Consider the following 18,923-nt stretch of genomic DNA (forward strand, 5'->3'; position numbering starts at 1 on the left):
CCCCTCAGCAGTGCATTTCAGTAGTCACCTGTTCTGCTCCCCGCTCTGTTTCTGGTGAATCCTCTCACCCACCCCCCACACCTCTGGCTTGTACCCCAGTTCTTGTACACATAAATAAATAAATCTTAAAAAAAATGTGGGGGGCATAAGCCCGGGCCCTCCTGGTGATACAGGGCCCTGCGAGGAGGAGGGATGCCCTGGTGAGCTCCTACAGGGCAGACTGCTCAGTGGACTTCAGTCTGCCCACAGGTTGCATGACCCAAGAGGTAGTGAACAGGCTGTGGCATAGCCCGAGTGGGGCCTGGGGTGGGGAAATCGGGCATAAAATGGAAGACTTCAGTTGTCTCCTTTCTTCCCTGTTTCCTCCAGACTTAGAAGAGTCCAGCCTCCCGTGCAAAGCGTGGACAGATCCAAATCTGTCCCCCCAGCCAACTTGTCAAAGAGCTCAGTGGAGCCTTGGCTGAGATGGGTGGATCGCCATGACAACTAGCTAGGACTAGAATAGAGGCAGCCCAAGAACCTTGCTCCCAGCCCAGAAGCCTTGGGGGGAACTGGAGGTCCTCACTTTTCTATATAAAGCCCACCCTCAAAGGTGCCCTGGCCCTTCACCCCACAAGTAACTTAACCTCTGATCTGTTAGTTATTTGCAGAGCTGGCTGGTGAGGGGGTCTTCCAACTGACAAGTCCTGAGGCCAGTGTGCAGCAGACGTGAAAAGTGAGAGCCCTCTCACCAGGGCATCAGATAACGCTTACAGACGAGTGCCTGGCTAGGTGGAGAGCTCTCGGCTTGAACAATGTGGCACTCACATAAGGAAGCCATTACACTAACAAAGCTGCAAATGTAAAAATAGAGTTCCACATAGTTTCCTGGTTACCACATTCTAATTTGGATGGTTTTTCAGTGCCAGTGAAGTTTGGTTTCCTTTGTCCCCCACCATGCCCTGCATGTGCACTTACTGTGGGAGGGGGTAGCCTGTTTGTTGATGCCTGGTCTTTACCCCAGGACCCTCCTCCACAAGGCTTGCCATGGAACATTGAGTGCTGCTACTCTGTTTTCAGGGTCACAGTGGCAATCAGGGCCACAGAGGGCTCCAAAAGGCCTAGCTCCCAGGTGGAGAGGGACACCTGGCCACCTGGCCAGCAGGGTTCAAAGGAGGCAGGGATGACACATCACCAGTGTGTCACCACACATCAGGCCAGACTGTTTTAAGCCCACTTTGCCCACCAAAGCAGGACGCTGAGAGGAAGTGTAAGACAGACCCTCCAGACAACATCAGGTTTGCCAAAAGCAAGTTCATCCCTGCCTGGGAGCAAGCCTAAAGCTGGCTGCCTGCAGGGTGGTCTTCTCCTGTGGGTCAAGATTATCTACTAGGCTTTTTTTTTTTTTTAATTGTTGCAAGAAAAGCAACACACAGGGCCTCCCCTGGTGGTGCAGCAGTTGAGTGCTGGGCCGTGAAGCGCTGGGACACCGGCCGCCAGCGAAGGTCCCACATGGCATGACAGACCTCTCCTGCCTCGCCCACTGCTCCCCTCAGCAGTGTACTTCGTCGGTCTGCCTGTTCTGTTCCCCGCTCTGGCTCTGGTGAATTCTCTCACCCTCCCGCGCTTCTGACTGTACCCAGTGCTTATATAAATAAATAAATAAATCTTTAAAAAAAGAAGAAGAAGAAGAAGAAGAAAAGCAACACACAGCTAGGACCTGCTAAGAATTTAGAATCTAACCCACTTAGGGCCTGGCTTACTGTGCACAATGCATTCACTTGTCATTCACTCATTCAGAGAGCCCGACTGAGCACAAGGCCCTGGATGGCACTGCGTGCGCCTGGGACCAGGCTGCGTCCCTGAGCTTCATCACTGCCTTCCAGTTCAGGGGTCTTCCTCGTGAGTCTCTCCTTCTGGTTCAGCGAATGGTACTTTGTGTATCAGGTGAGCTGTTATGACTTCAGGATGCCATGGGGAAGGTGACACACAAGGCAATGCTGTTAAAGTGGCCAGGGAGAGGCAGTGGCTGTCAGGCAGTTGGCCAATGGATCTGGACCGCTTCCCTGGGCCCCTGCACCTTCATTTTAAACCTGGACTTTGCTTTGCTTTTGGCTCTCGATCTCCCAGCTTGTTACCTTTCTGTCATGCCTCAGTGACTCCCACAGCCTGGGCACCAGATAAACATGGTGCCCAGTGGACACTTCCGCTCCAGACCTTGAACTGCAACTGCATTTGACAGACCAAGCCTGGCTTGAGTCAATGCTCGAAGGGCAATTCACAGACCCATGTCTCCTTGTTTAGCAAAATCACTGCTTCTACCATGTGGACAGGGAGACCTGCAAGCCAGTGGCCTCCTTATCCAGAAGACGAAGACATTCCCCAGAGCACTTACCCACACAGAAGCTCTCCTCAGTCCTGCCAGGGGGGCCAGAGCAGCCATCAGAGGCCCAGCTGCCTTGGGGGACGGGGTCAGGTTCCTGGTTGGTCTGCAGCCTGTGGGGCAGAGAAGGGTGGTCACTCATGGTGGAGGTTGTCCTGGCCTCAAAGTCTCTCCATGGTTCTAAGGACACCCCAGAACTTGGCTCTTCTTTTCTGCTGGTGCCCTGCACTGTCTGGATGGGCATCTCCCTGATGGGCATGAGTGTGCACTCCAGCAGGGAGCAGCCTTCTGGACAAAGTTAGTCAGGGTGAGGGTGGGAGGAGAGCCCCCAAGGGCACTGGGGTGCCTGACACCCATTCCCCCACGGGGCAGAGGGACCCCATAGTAACCGCAGACCTTGGGGCCTTAGTCTTGCACGGACTCTGCCGTCAGTCCAGGCACGTGTGTTCAGCTAAGCGCACGCACATAGGAGAGCTCCCTCAAAGCTGACGTCACCCACGTCATCGACGCTCTCTGAGAGGTCAGGGCACACAGTCCAGGCATCAAGGAGGTCGGGAAAGAAGGAGGGATGGACAGAGCTGGGGCCACAGCGACTCCTGGGAGGGCAAGTCCTTGCCAGGCCACTTGTGGCAGCAGGAAGGAAGGGTGAGGTCTCTGGGCACCAGATCCCAAGCGCACACAGGCCTCCGAGCACAACCCCAACCACACAATCACTCCCAGGAACAAAGGCTCTGGGAGCTTTTATTATAGGCAATTACCCTGGGCTCTGGGAGCTGGCCCGCCCACCCATCCGCCAGCTGTCTCCAGCTAAATGGACCCTTTGGCAGCTTGGCAGGAGGGGGAGGGGAGGCTTGCCGGCAGGAGGGGAAATTGAAGGCTGGTCCTGGTGGGCGGGGTTGGGGGGGGGCATCCAGGGGACACGAGGGTCTCCTCGTATTACTGAGATTTGTCTTTCTCTCTGTCCGGTTTTCACTTTTTTCAGCACCTAGATGGGAGGACTCTGGTCATGCTGAGCCAGCCTTCCCCCTCTCCCCACCTCACTCGTCTCAGGGTGGGGGTGCAGGTCCGCCTGGTATCTGGGATCGGGAGAGGTGTCTGAGTGGGGCCAAGGTCTGGTGACTCTGGGCCCCCTGAGCTGGGTGCTGGGGATGTGGGGAAGATGCTCAGAGAAGGTGGCGACCTTATCTTGCCCCTGGGGTGCTCAGTATACTGGGGTTACTCACCACATGCTACTGCCAATTACACACTGGCCCAGATATACGAGGATCAGGGGGACACTGGAGCAGAAATGAGCGTGGACCTGGGCATTTGAAGTAAGGGGTGTAACAGACCAGTAAGAAAGTAACAGGACACTACTGGGGAGAATGCCAGATAACATCTCCGTGTTGATGAACTGACATGGTGCGTGTGAAGAGCTGGGGAAGTTCTGCCTGGCCCAGGGCAGGCTGGCAGCAGCCAGGAGTCATTTGCTGTGGTGTTTATGACGCATCATCTCGATGCAAGGAGGGGTGAGGGTGCCCTGGCCATCTGGGTCGGGACCCAATCCAGAACAGACACCAGTCTCCAAACTCAGTGATCATACTTTGAGCTACGTCCGCCTCCCCCACCAACACAGCCGGGCGACAGCATCTCCCTCACTTTTCAGACAGAATGGGCAGTGCTGTCCATCTGTGCGGGGTTGGGTGGAAACTGAACCAGAGATTAAAAAAAACAGCAACCCTGACACTGCTAACCAATCCCTCTGAATTGAAGCCCGACGGCAGGCCAGGCTGAGGAGGAAGGAGAGAAGTATGGGCCAGGGAACACCAGGCAGCTGGGGAAGGGAGCAGTGGCCGCAGAGTCAGCGGCTGAGCAGAGGGAAGAGAGGCTAAGACCTGATAGACCCAGAGGGCAGACCAAGGTGCATTTACACCTTCTCTGGTCCAGGGAGCAGGGGCTTCCAGGGGGAGGTGGTGGCTGGGTCCGAGGAGAGGCAGGAGGAAAACTGTCCTGGGGGAGGGGCACACCCAGGCCCCTGAAAAGTGCTTGCTCTGGAGGAGGCATCAGGGAAATTGCTGACAGGCTGGTTCCCTGGAGAAGCAGGCAGGGCAGGACCAAGCCAGAGGACTCGTGGATACCACCATCTCTGCTTCTGCCATCACTTGCAGCTTAGTGGAAGGCCCAGGTGCCAAGGCTGGAGGGGAGCAGATTTCCATGAAAACGGGAGGTCTGTGGCTTCTAGGGAGCAGATGGCACTTCCTTGGCTCAGGAACTTGAAAGAGTAGCCCAGCCTGGCCCTGGCCAGTGTTGCCTATGGTGGGAGCTCCTGGCCTCATGGGGTGCGTGGAGCTCCCACCCATCTGCCTGTAGCTCCATGGGGTGTCCTTAGTTTTAATCTTCCCTTGCCCTAACCGTGACCCCACCTGCAACCCTATTCCAGGACCTGAAAGGGGCAGGGTCCAGGAGCTGGGGCAGTGACGAAAACCTCCATTGAGGAGGGTGACACACGTTTCCATTTTGGTTCAAAATGCAAAGATGCACTAAATGTTTGTTGAGTGAAGGAAACATGATCTGTTTAAGTTGCATCGAAATGTTCAGAAGAAAAAATTCCGACCTCTTTAGAAAATGTCAGATTCTAAATGTGCCCGGGGATTTGTAGGGTAGATCATATGAAGTCTGCAACAATTTAATGCTCAGACACTTTTTCCCAGAGAATGAATTCAGAATGAAGGAAATCAGGTAGGAGAAGAAAGTCGACGAGCCCACAGGGAAATACTTCACTAATTGGAAAAAACCATTCAGAAGAGGTCTGCCCTGTATTTCTGTTTCCTGGAGTTCTCTCATCAGCTAGAGGACCTAAGTCAAGGGGTCACCAGGGGCAGAATAGAGTTGGCCTTAGGAAAAGGGACAGGGGCACTGATGGGCAGTGGCATCCGAGAAGATGCTCTGGCAGGCAGGAGTCCCCAGGGAAGGGCTGCCTTCAGTCAGGGAGTTGGCTGGAATTCCAGCCATGAGAAGATGCCTTCTAGGTCATTCGTAAACCTCTCTCCTTGCTGGAAAGTTCTTCCCACTGAGCTTCAAATCTCTGTGAAACTACATCTAACCACCACAATGTTGACTCAGTTCTTTGGAGCTGCACCAAGAAAATCTAATTCATCTCACAACACGACAGCCCTTCAAATATTTGAAAACAGCCCTCAGACCCTCTCTAAGCCTTCCTTTTCCAAAGCAAACTGCTACAGGTCCTTTAATCATTTTTATAACACTCTTATTGAATCCCCTACCAGCCTATCAGTCTTTCTTTAAATGTGTTTTTGTGCATCAATTTCCTTTTAAAGTGTGTTGTTCGTAACTGAATGCAATACTCTAAATGAGGCCTGAACATATGCACAACACGGTAGGACTATTAACTTCCTTGTCCCGGACCCCAAATTTCTATGACTATGGTTTGAGTGCCTCAGTCTTTTCAGAGATCAAGTCACATTGTCCCAGCAGCTCCCTACCCCCACCTCCCAGACACTCTGACGCCACAGAGGCTCCCAGTGTCTAGGGAACCACTAGCAAGCTTTTCTTCACCCAAAATGTAAGTGTGAGTTTCTCCTCGAATTAGCATAGGAAAAGAAACACCCAGGACATCAGGTTAATCAGGTGGCACCTAATTTGCATTTGAGCATTTCTAAGCTATAACACTTACTAAACAAAAATTTAGTTTTCTTAATGTGGTCATTTCCTGGAAGAGTTACGTTTTTATTTTAAAAATGTCATTGACCCAAGTGTTTGCTTTGCTATGGACTCAACTCTCCACCTCTGAAGAAAGCTGAAGGGATTAGGCACCGCCATGGCCGCAACCCTGTGTGATCATTTGAGAGACATTACTGATTATTCTTGGTATGCCAGGCCCAAGGCAAGATGGGAAGAGGAGAGGGATGCCAAGGACAAGCAGCAAGGATGTTAGTTCCCAAGAACAGAGGGCTGCTAGTATAACTTCCAGGGTGTCAAGGGTCCCGGATGAGCTGGGCAAAGCTTACCCACTTGGGAATCTGCAGCTTAAGCACCCACAGGATGCTAATGCACAGGCCCCTAATGCCTGGCTCATCATTTCCTAGGGAGTCGGAGAAAAGGACATTATAGGGACAGTTCTTAGGAGCCTCTGTTGGGGAGTCCCTGCAGTTGAGAAGGACCAGAGCTTGGGCCCAGTCCCTTGTTGCTCCTAATCCCACCTCCGTTCTCCGAAAGCCCCTCTCTGCAGGCCTCCCCCTGCTTGACTTCTATGGTCTGGAGTCCTCTGGTCTCCACCAGCCACTCAGCACCAAGGCCCTTCTCCTCTTTGCTGGCCCTGGGTCAGCTCCCTGGCCCCCTGCCCCCAACTGCTCCCCAACTCACCTGTACTGGAAGGGGGCCACCGTGGCTGTGACTGGCTGACTCTGCGGGTGGGCTGAGGAGAAGCTGATGGCTCCCGAGGCAGGGGAGGAGTGCTTGCTCTGCCTTGGGCTGCAGACTGGGGAGGAAGCCCCTGAGGTTGCCCCAACATCAAGCTCCAAAGATCTGGGGACCCCTGAAATTTTATAGTTTATATCTCTTTGATCTTTCCCTGGACAGTTGGGAGGCTTTCGACCTTCAGGTGTCTGAGCTTCCCCTCGTGAGCTCATCCGAGATGGGCTCCTGCCCCGGGTTTGGAGGATTGGAATCCCTTCCTGGGCCCCCTTCTTCTTTCCTGGGGTGCTCTGCGGCTCTCCAGCTTTTCTGGCCCCAGCCCTGCTGGAGAGAGTGGCTCTGGGGGTTGCCCTGGGACTGCCCCATGGGGAACTGGAGAGGCCTTCACCACTCTCGGCAGACTCTCTCACAGCCCTGGAAGACTTGGGGGATCCTCTCCCCCGGGAGGCCCGAGGAGAGGAGCTTCTGAGAGGGCCTGTGTCTTTGCCCAGTCTTGGGGAAGCCGCTCGCTGGGGGCTCAGGGCCAGGCCGGCCTGGCGTGGCCGCAGCTGGGGAGAAGCACCAGGGGTGCGAATCCTGGTCTGGGAAGCAGCTCGAGGCACAGGGATGGAGGAGGCATAGTGGGGGCGGCTGGTGGAGTTCACATTGGCCATCCCATTCATGGTCAGCAAGGCAGGTGATGTGGACTAGCGTCCTGCAGAGAGAGGAGAGAGAAGACTATTAGGTGCTGGCCCCATCCCTGAGAGCTGTGTGTTAGATGGGGGGAGAGGCATCAGCAGCAGGGTAGGCCTGGGGACCCCGGTTCATTTACCTTTCCCTCACTCTGTCTCTGCCCATTGATTGGGGACAGACTGTCCTCTCCAGTCTTGGATATTTCATTGTACCTACATCTGGAAGGCCCTGCTGGTGGTAAACCAGCTGCCTTGTGCCCTCAGTCCTTTCTCGATGTATTCCTTCCACTGGCCACTTACCCTGACACCTGGTTCTCTCCTGGAGACCTCTCCAATACAGCAGAATCTTCTTCCAGGCCCCACTGGGCCCAAAAATGGGCCATTCAGTCTCCCCAAATCATAAACTTACCAACACCCCCACCCCTCCAGCTCCAACCACCTGGCCCACACCATTCACTGGTCTTTCATGTTGGTGCCACTGTCCTGGTCCCTCCCACAGGCTCATATGCTTCATTTCTAGCCCATTCTCTACCCACCTTTGCCCTGGTAAGACTGACCTCTGCCACCCTCGGATACTGAGTGCCCCACCCTTAGATCAAGGCAAAGCCCTTTTGGCAGCCCCTTGCTCCAGCACTTGAGCCCTTGATTCACAAATTATCCCATCTCTCTTCTAGATCTTCAACTGCTCCTCCTCTGCTGTTCCCCTCCCATGTTAATTAATGAACTAATTGATCTATTAATCACTTTCATTTCAAAGGGAATTTGAAACAGTTTTCAAAGACACGAAGAATCAATTCCAGATAGAGTTAAATGTAGAAAATGAAACCATGAAAGAATTCGCAGAATACATGCAGGCATGTTTCCATTATAATGTTGTGGGAAGGGCCTTTCCAAGCCCCACATCAAAGGCAGAAATCACAAAGGAAAACATTGGTAGATTTGAGTGCAGAAAAATTAAAATCTCAGCATAGACAAAAAAGCCCTTTCAAAAGGTTTAAGTCATCAATACACTATAAAAAATATTTGCAACAAGGAGTTAATACCTCTGCAGAGAGGGCCCTCTGCTGAGCCAATAGACTAGAGCAAACATCCCATAGCAGAAAGGGAAAAGACTAACACAAGAAATTCACAAAACAACTAACACAATTGGGCAAAACAAAACAAAAGACCTCCATTAAAATGCAAATTAAATAAGTTATTGTTTGTTACTATCAAATTTATTATCTTTTAGAAAATGTTAATTTTAGAGAATGTTAGAAAATGTTGCGCCTCCCTGGTGGCACAAGGAGTTGGGTCTCAGCACAATGAGGCTATGGGCAGCCATTGCAGTACTAGTTTGATCCCGGGTCAGGGAGCTACCCATATGGCGCAGCAGACCTCTCCTGTCTCTCCCGCTGCTCCCCTCAGCAGTGTATTTCAGCCAGTCTGCCTGTTCTGCTCCCCACTCTGTCTATGGTGAATCCTCTCACCCCCCACCACCCTTATACACACCTCTGTCCTATACCCCAGTTCTTGGATGCATAAATAAAATAAATCTTTTTAAAAAGAAAATGTTAGTATCCAGCCTGGCTCCAAGTACTGGATCCTTACATACCACTGTTGGGACAGCACCGGACTAGATACATACAAGGAAATGCTCAAGGTGACCTCCAAAGGTGGCACTGGGTGAAGAGAGAGACAAAGGAATTTAGGGGCAGCGTGACCCATCCACCTGAGACCCCAGGGCGTCCCCTTCACATCGTGGAGAAAGCTGTCAACCACGGTGTGGGACTGTGGATGGCAGGGCTGACCTGTCCCTGACATTTGACTCTGGCCCAGGACCAGACAAGCTCAATCAGTATAGACCCTCATGCAGTGATGGATTTCTAGAACTGCAGCTTGAAGTGACCACGCGTCGGGGCTCAGAGGATCGCCCTACTAACACATGAGATAATTTCCACCAGGAAGAGAAATGTAATGACCGCTCTTCCTTTCCTCTTGTTTGTATTTAATGACTTGCTACCCATATTGGATGAGCTAAAGCAACCTTGGCCTCCGCTAGCAGAGAGGGGTGGCAAAGAGATGTGTGTTCAGGAAACCACCCCAGCTTAGCTCCCCGCTCCAGTGCTCACCAGTCACCTAGACCTACAGGTTACAGTCCAGTCTCACCTGACCCCCACTCCCTCCCCACCCAACTCTCATCACTTCCTGAAAGGCCATGGACTGAAAGGACACTCTGAGTCACCCTCTGCCTGTGTACAGTCTCCCGTGCAGGTCACCTGCTTGGTCCAGTCCCAGCGTGCCCAAGTCAGCCCACAGGAGACTTTCATAGAGGAATCTCTGGGGTGTCAAGCAGGTACTGGCTGAAGCAGTGAGATTTTGGGTAAATTACTTAACCTCTTCATGCCCAGTCTGCAAAATGAAGTCTAGAATGTCAGTCACATAGAGAAATAGAGTATCTTTAAAACAAGAAGGGAACACATGTTTGAGCCTTGTCTCAGGACCTGTAGGGAAAATTTTTCCCCAGTGGAGGTGAGAGTGGATTTACTGCGTTGTCCTTCCAGCCAACTGCTCTGCTTGTGATCAGAGGCGTACATCTGTGCCGATGCCAAGCAAGACCACGGGCATGAGTGTGAAGCCACCGAAAGGCTCATCGGGGTTCTGAGCTGCTGACTTGGCTTCCAGCACAGAGCCAGACCATGTTCTGACCAAGTGAGCTGGCCAGCAACCACCCAGAAGGGCCCACAACCACTGATGCATCGCAGCCACACCTGCACACCTCAGCACTCCACCTAGACAGTCCCCTGCACTGGCACAGTGCTACCTGACTCACCTCTACTTTTCCCTCAGCCCCCATCCCCATCCACACCACACCGTATCTACGGGGACCAGAGCCATCCCGCACTCCAGACCACCTCTTCTCTGGGTGAACTCAGACCTCTTCTCTGATGAACTCAGAACTGCATTTGGGCTCAGCCTGTACCTTTCCTGGGAGCTGCTCCCTCTCCCAGGTTATTTCGACCAGGGGCCCCCCAGGTCTCCAACTCACCTCCATTGTCTTCAATCCATTCCCAAGCTCCCCTTTGGCCCAGACTCCCACAGTCCCTAAAACTGGAAGTGGTTGGATTTCCAGCAAAGAGCGCCCTGAAGTCGAGGAGGCTGCTGCTACCTCACTTGCTAATGGTGCACATGCAGTTGCTGCTTTTACTCCATCATCATTTTTTCAAAAGCTCAATGGGAAGAGGATTTAAAAACATTGCCATGGGAGGTCACAGGAGCCACACCCCTCCCTTCTCACTGCATCTTGCCCTGCCCTCTCCTCCTCCCCATGACCCTTCTCACCTCGACTAGGAGCAGCCTGCTCAGTGCACTCAGCATGTGATCACCACTGGGGGGAGGGGGGTGTACTGGGAGAATCAGACCCACTTTTGGGGTTGTGGAGGAGGGCTCCTTAAGCACAGCAAAGGGGCCCTAAAGGTGCTTTCTTGGTTTGCCTGCAGAGTGGGAGCTCACAGGTGCTTAGTACTTTGAGGGGATTCTAAAGACATTCTGCATATTCCTGGTCCTGGATGTGGTAACAGTTCCCCCTTTCACTAACATTATTCCTAATCCTCATATCAATCTTATAAGGTTTTATCACCCCTCTGTCCCAGGTCAGGAATGGGAAGCTGAGAAGGGTGAGCTGGAAAATGTTAGAACTGTAATTCGATCACAAACAGGACTCTGTTCAAGCTAAAGAGCTCAAGGACCAGTAAGACCACCCTTTGTTATTCCTGGGGTTTCAAGGGCTGGAGGTGCGCTGGGAGTGGGAGCAAGGAGCTATTCTTCAGGTGAGTGTGTGCGCGCGCCTGTGTGTATGTGCGTGGTGTCAGGTGATTCTACCAGGTCCCCTGCTCCTTAACGTCCTCTTTGCTCTTCCTTCTTCCAAGTGTCCTGACCAGAAATTTCACTTAACCTCAGTGAATGGATTCAAGACAAGGGTCTCGACTGTTCCTTGGTTTCCCAACCTGGGGATCCCTGCCCTCCAAAAATGACATTAGAGAATTACACCTCCACGTTACAAAAGTGCATCAGAGCAGGATTCCTTTGTTCAACAACCACACAGCTTAGTTGAACACCCTGTGCCAGGTGCATTGCCAGGTGCTGCACCAGGTGCTATGGCAACTGCTATGGCTGAGACCCAGGTTCTGCTCTCAAGGAGCTGAAAATCTGGTAGGAGAGAAACACATGCACACTCATCACCAACAGATGTGCAGGGTATCCAGGAAGGCAAAACAAAGTGCTGTGAGAAAGTGAGTGTCAGTGTGTCAGTGTGTCGATGAGACAGGAACAGGGAAGGCTTCAAGGAAGAGGCTGCAGCAGGATTGGGAGTTGGGGGTTGCAGGTCTGGAGAGCAGAGTTGAGGAGTGAACTCCCCAGGCCTGTGGGTCCATCTATCAGTGCTCAAATACTCCTCTGCTCTGCAGAGATTCAGAGTGGTATAGTGGTTAGAGAAGAAACTCGAGCCAAAAAGCCTCAGTATAAATCCTGGCTCTGCCATTTGCTGATGGTTTGCCCTCTGGCAAATTCCATATCCTCTGAGTTTCCTCAAATTTCTGACCTGAAATAAGCACTTATGGAGTTGTACGAATGTTAGGGGGAAAAGGATGTCCTAAAGCTAATTTCATACAGGCTTTGTGGACTCCACCCCCACCCCTAACACGAAGACTAAATAGAAGAATACTGGTAAGGCACCTAGCACAGTGCCTGGCACATAATAGATACTCAAGAGATGATAGAAATGATGTTAAGGAGAACAGTCACCCTCTTCCCAGAAGGGGATGTCAATTTCAGGCACAGAGTGAGGCGGTCTGGTGGATGGCAGGTGAGTGGGGAGACTCAAGGCTTCCAGGACAAGGAGGCACAATCAAACCCCCCAACATGTTATAGAGTCTGACCCAACATGCCCTGCCCCACCAGTCTCCAGTTCCGACCCTACTCCTGGAGCCCCGATTGTCTGCTTTCTCATCTTTACCCCAGTGCTTTATTTGATTTTTTAAATCCAATACTTTTTAGTGCATTTGCTGACTGCATGCCAGGCACTACTCTAAGTGTTTTTACCTTATTAACTTTCAATTGCCCTAAGAGTTAGTGTTATTGTAATCATGCCCATTCCACACACAAAGATGCCAAAGCAGAGAGACTAAGAACGTGCTCATGATCACACAGTCAGTCAATGTCAGAGCCTAGATTCCACCCAGACAGACTAGCTCCAGCCCTGTGCTTGTAACTGCTCTGCCTCTCAACCACAGCCTGAATCCAGGACTCCCCCTGCCTCTTTCCACCCCAATTTCCCACCCTTTCAACCTTGAATCATTCTGGCCCCAGGCGCCATTAAAAATATATATATATATATATTTCAAAAATGGAGGCTACAGTTTCAAAGTTCTGCAGTCCCAGAGCCAGGAAGTATTTTTGGCCTATAAATATTTCACTTTAAGCTCAGAAGGTGGCGAGACTTAAGGGCCAGCTTCCTTAGATCTGCCGGGCTGGGGGCGGGATGAAGGAGAGAAGGCGGACTTTGTATTTGGCTGCCCCTCCCAGGTCTGGTGGGCTCGCCGGGCCGCAGGTTCGGGCCGGCTCTCCGCTGGGCTCTAGCCCTCCAGCCTCTGGGGGCGCGCTGCAGGGGTGGGCGGGCGGGGCGCGCGGGGCGGCGGCCGTGGTGCTGATAGGACAGCTCCTCCCGCAGTGGCCGCGTTAAAGCGGCCGCGTCCGCATTTTGTGAACGCGTTCAGGATGCCCGTTTCAAAAAGGTCAGAACATTCTCACCGCAGCGCGGAGAGGATGGATATGCCAAAACAATTAATTATTGTTTAAGAAGTGACAGATATAAGAAAAAGAAAAGTCTGGGACCCCCGGTAATATCCCCATGAGTCCATCCTGGGCTGAGTGAATTTGGGCATTTATCATCTTCCCTGGCATGCTGTTTACCTGCTGTGAAGCAGGAAAAACCTGGTCTCTCAGGAAGAAGGTGAGGGAAACACTGGAATCACTCATGGTAAAGGGCAGGAGGCACAGTCATTGCAAGTAGAGTGGGGGGTGGGGTGGTTAAGAACACAGGTTGCTGGGAGTGCAAACTGGTCCACCCATTATGGAAAGCTGTCTGGAGGTTCCTCAGTCTACTAAAAATGGAGCTACCATACGACCCAGCAATTCCACTCCTAAGGATCTACCTAAAGGACAAAAAACATTGATTCAAAGAACACCTGTACCCTATGTTTATTGCAGCACTATTTACAATAGGCAAAACCTGGAAACAACCCACATGCCCAAAAATAGATGACTGGATCAAGAAGATGTGGCATGTATACACAATGGAATATTACTCAGCAATCAAAAAAGATAAACACATGAATTTACAGCAACATGGATGGAACTAGAAGGAATTATGCTCAGTGAAATAAGCCAGAAGGAAAAAGAAAAATATTGGATGGTTTCACTTATAGCAGGAATATAGGGGAACCAAATAATACATCAGTGTAAAAAAATAATAACAGTACAAAACACAACAAAGCAAAACCAGACAATTATAAATCAGAGACATCTTGCAGGGGAGGAGGTGGGAGAGGAATCAGAGGGAGGGAGAGAGGAGCACAGGGGACTGAGGTGATGGTGCACAGGTGCTTTGGTGAAGGAAACTCCATGGGGACTGCTCCTGAGGGGGTGGGGGGAAGCAAACATTGTTTAAAAATGAACAATGAGGGGACTCCCTGGTGGCACAAGGGGTTAAGACACAACCTATGAAGCTGTCTGCAGCCTGAATTCCATCCCCCACCAGCTGAGGAGCAGCCCACATGGCACAGCAGGCCTCTCCTGCCTCACCTGCTGCTCCCCTCAGCAGTGTATTTCGGTCAATCTGCCTGTTCTGTTCCCATTCTGTTTTTGGTGAGTCCTCTCATCCCCCACACCTCTGACCTGTACCTCAGTTCTTGTATGCATAGATAGACAAATCTTTAAAAAATAAAAGATAAATAAAAACGAACAATGATGTAAAAAAATTTTTAAAATAATAATAATAAAAAAGAACACATCCTGGAGCAGAGCCACACACCTCCCAATGCATTCATCCCCACCTTCCCATCCTCTCCCTACCCCCACCCCAGGACACACTAGCCTTCTTGCTGCTTCCTAGCATGTGACCTGTTTCCTCCTCTGTACAATGGGGATAATATACGACTACTAGCTGGTAGTGTCGTATAAAGATTGTTATAGGAACATCACTTAACTTAGCGCCTGGCCCATAACAGACACTGAATAAAAGCTAGCAATGAAGTCAAACAGCGCACCAGCATAGCATTTAGGTCCTCCTCTGTTCTACCCAAATTTTCTACTAGCAGCCTTATCACCCAATCCACTGAGAACAACATAAACCTTGTCACCACGATGTCTCACCTCTACCCAAAGCTTCTTTTTTCATAGTTGAGTACAAGTAGGACCACCAGTTTATCTGCAGCTAGAGTTGGAGGACAAACAATGACAACTTTCCAAAAGAAACTAGGGTGTGGGTTAGTAAGAGAGATGGGGAGCTCTCTTTTTACACAGATCCTGAAGTTGAGGTGCTCCTGGCCACCTCCGCGACCTCTCAGAATCCCCTTAGGAGCCAGAAGCCACAAACAGAATTTCTGTACTGCAGGCTGGCCTCCTGGCAGGCTTTCTTATTCCACCTGCCTCATACTGTCTTGAAATCCTGACCAGTTATGCCCAAAGCCAAACCCCAGCTTGGGCGTCACTCCAGTTGGAGGCTCAGTCTGGTCCCTGCAGGCTGAAGCACTTCAGGGGACAGACAGCTTGTCCCCTGAGGCCATAGCAATGAGGTAGCTTGTGCTGCCACACACCTCAGACAAACACCACAAATATAACACCACATGGGCACACACCTACTCACACCCATCCACTGTCACACATACACACAGATAAATGCCCAGTCACAACCTGACACATACATACACACATGCCACACACACACTCCACAGGCTTAAATGTGTTTTCAAACACACACACACACATACACATACTTCAGACTGTCCATGTTCTCCCATACTTGTCCATTTCGGGGGCTCCAGGCTTCCCATTGTGCTCACAGGCTTTCCCTGGAAATAGGGGCCCTGACACCCCCACTATGTAAACACAACTTTCATTCAACATGTGTGTTGTGAACTTTCTACAGCTCATGTGTGGGGCAGAGGGATAAAGGCCAACATGCCATCCCCCTGCTGAGAGGAAGCCCACCTTGAGCAATGGCAGTGCCCGGGGGTCTCCTGCCCCAATGCTCATCCCACACCACTCAGGAGACCCCGTGTCGGGGTGTCACGGGCAGGTTCCCAGGGTTGAGGACAGGGCTGTAACGGCCATTGACTAAATGTTTCCCCTTCTCGTCCAGCCTCTGGAGGATCTCTCAGGGCCGAGATGAAGGAAGATCTGAGAAGTGTGTGCATGCGTTGGGGGGCAGGGGAGGGCGGCAGGCAGTGGAAGGCATTTGAGGCCATCCTCCTTCCAAAGCTTTGGCCTGTCCACCCTGCCTTTGAGGGCCCAGCAAACCACATGGGGGTTTTCAGCTGGGCCCGATCCTTGGCAGAGCAGGGGCTCACTCCAGAGAGGGTGGACGGAAGGACGCGTTGAGCAGCCATTGGTGTCATCAGATTGGGGTGGGCCTGGGCAAAGCGGGCAGAGCAGTGGCAGGAACCCTAGGAACCTGGAGTCTGTAGAGTAGGACTCGGCAGGGGTGGGGCTCGGTATGTCAGCGCCCACCAGGGGAGGTCCTGGTTCAGTATGGGGTGGGGGGGGCAGGATTGCCCATGAGCAGTGGGCCTCTTCATGCTCCTCCCCATCACCACCCCACAGACTCTGCCAACCCTCAGGAATTCCTTTAGCTTTAAAACTTGGAACCGTCTTCTTTCTGGCCAAATGGCAACTTGTTCTTACACAGGAAAGATGGGGCTGGCTGGGAGACTCTCAGGTAATAAATGGCCAAGCTGGTACCAAGACTCCCTTTCATGCTCAGCCCAAGCTGTTTTCCCAGGAGAGCTTCTGAACACTATACCACCCAGAGTTGGCATTCTCAGAGATCCTTCAAATCACACCCCCAGCCCATGCCAGTCTGTCAGGCTGACAGGCAGGACATGCGTAGAATGCAAACATCTACAGGTAAGAGATGTTCAGTGCAGGTCTCTAGGCTGGAAGTTCTTCCAAATGTCCACCCTCCTCCCTTCCCACTGAGAATCAAGTTGACTTCTGGTTCTCCATTCGGGGGGGTTTGCTTCTTCCAGCCTTTGACCTCTAAGAAAGAGGGTGTCCCTCAACAATCTGGAGCTCTAGGAAGCTTCCAGACTTGCCCAGCTGAAGCCTTGTGCTGTGTCAGCATATACACAGAGTTGATCCATATAAACGACTCCACTGTCATATCCTTGGTTCCTTTTCAATTAGCCAAGAGAAATGATTTAGCGCTAATGAAAATCAATGGTTTAAAACTGTCCCACAAATCACAGGGGGCTGGAGGCTTAGTTATAAATACTTCCCAGGAAGCTGAGCTGGCAAGGGGAGCACGTGTGGGGGTGTGGCCACACACAGCTCCTTTCATCCGGAATTGAACAGAAGGCTCCAGAATACCTCCTGTCCTGTGGCCCCAGCCCTGGAAGCCCCCATCTTGGTGCTCCCAGCACGTGATTTGCCCTCTTGTAATGCACAGGAGAGCTTAGAGTTCTAAACCACAAGGTATGGATCCTAGGCCCCTGGGGAGGTACCCCAAAACTGTTCATGTGGTACACCCCTGTCCTGCCCTCCTCTCCTTCCCTTCCCCCTCCCTTTCTGCTTCCTCTCTCTCCCCTCTCCCCTTACTTTTCCTCCAGGAAGACTTACTAGAGATCTGGTTTCCCAAGCAATAGCTTAGATTCCCGATGGATCCTGGAGCTGATGACGGGGAGGAGCAGGAGTGAGTGGGGTTTTAGTGTAGGGAAACCCCTCGCAGAGAAACTGGAGCCTAAGTAGCCCCCCGGGCAGTTGGCCAGATGACCCAGTCCCCCACTAGACCTATCAGCTCCGCCTTTCTCACACTCACTTTATTATCATTTGTCATCCTCAGCTGAGGGCCTGTTCTGTGGATGGTTTTTCCAGCCAAGCAGATGGAGAAGGCATCACTCACCAAACCCCATATACTCCCAGGCCCCAAAGTCAGGGCCACTGGTAGAGGTGGGAATTCCTTGTGTAGCAGCAGAAGAGGCTGGGGGTTCTGGAGAGCTCTTGAAATCCCCCCTGCCCAGAGGCCCTTCCACTTTGCCTTGTGAGGACTCCCCTGCTCCCGAGTGAGGATGGTCCCCCTCCCGGGGGCCACCTCTCAGCACCTGGAGAGGCCTGGACTTTCAGCCTGACCATCAGTGAAACTGCTTGAGGCACAGCCTGGACCTCCTGCTGACAGGTCAGCACCAAGCGACCCTACAGTAGCCACAAATTCCACCTGCCCCAAGACCTCAGAATGAAGAGAGGGGAGGGGCTACGAGCAGAGCTGAGAGCTAGCGGCGGGCTCCACAATCAAGGGGCCCAAGAGGCAGACAACTGGGGTGAACTTCCCAGATTCTTCAGTCTCTAGACCTCAGCTTCACCATCTGGAAAGAGGTAAAGTAATTCTAGCATGAAGGAGAGGTCTATTTTTCTCCCTCTCTCTCTTATTCCAGAGCAGTGGAGAGAGTTGCCTGTGAGTTTCTGTGAATCTTGTGAAAACCAAGTACCTTGTCTGCTGGATCCACCAGTCTCCTAAGAACCAAGCTAAAACCACGCATGACCACCATTCCTGCTGGCTCAATTCAGCCAAACCAGGACAGCTCCCCCTTTTCAGCAGCAGCACATTCACGCAGGAGTCCCACACAGAGAGGCTGGGCCTGGGCTTGGTGTTGCCTCCCCTCTGACCCCAGTCCCAAGGACAAGCCCATGAGCCACAAGGATCCAAGAACACAGCTCCCCAAGGTCCAGAGTCCCACCAGACACCAGGAGCTGCCAGGTGAGGCAGGCACTCAGGTTTGGGGGGGACCCACGTCGGCTCATGGCGGGGAAGCACCTTCTCCTCATCTCCCATCAAGCCAGCAGACCAGGGGGCAGGGCCCCAACCCCTCCTACACTGGGAACCTCACGCTGTTACTGCCCTGTCACCAACACAGTCCCGAACAGGGCACACTCGGCTGTTTGACCAGGGCCTCCCAACCGGCGGAGCTGAGGTAACAGCCACAGGGGTGAGACTATTAACTTCTGTCTATTTGGACCAAAAACCAACAAGCCAGGCAGAGCAGCACCACACACGCCTCCTCCCCATCCCAGAAAACAGCTATTTATAAATGATGTGGCTTTGGAAAAGTTACTTCAATTCCCCAAGCTTTGGTGGCTTTTTCTGAAAACTGAGGACACGGCTTCACCGAGCTGAAGCAAAAGGATGGTGCCTGTGTCTGCTCAGGCTGCCTTAACAGAGCGCCCCA

The 18,923-nt window shown here is 52.1% G+C and overlaps 1 protein-coding gene across 3 annotated transcripts in view; it reads right to left on the reverse strand.

The window, feature by feature from the left end:
* NAV1 (neuron navigator 1) overlaps window positions 1-18,923 on the reverse strand; it is a 239,226-nt gene that overhangs the window by 161,762 nt on the left and 58,541 nt on the right. For all 3 annotated transcript variants that reach the window (XM_054690020.1, XM_054690019.1, XM_037497617.2), the window contains exons 2-3: window positions 6,725-7,469; window positions 2,375-2,475 (exon numbers count right to left, since the gene is read on the reverse strand). In XM_054690020.1, coding sequence (XP_054545995.1) covers window positions 2,375-2,475; window positions 6,725-7,437 — 814 coding nt within the window. In that variant the 5' untranslated portion in view covers window positions 7,438-7,469. The remainder of the gene's footprint in view (window positions 1-2,374; window positions 2,476-6,724; window positions 7,470-18,923) is intronic.

This window comes from Talpa occidentalis, unplaced genomic scaffold, assembly GCF_014898055.3.
Source record: "Talpa occidentalis isolate TD23 unplaced genomic scaffold, MPIMG_talOcc4v2.1 talOcc4.8, whole genome shotgun sequence".
Taxonomy (NCBI): domain Eukaryota; kingdom Metazoa; phylum Chordata; class Mammalia; order Eulipotyphla; family Talpidae; genus Talpa; species Talpa occidentalis.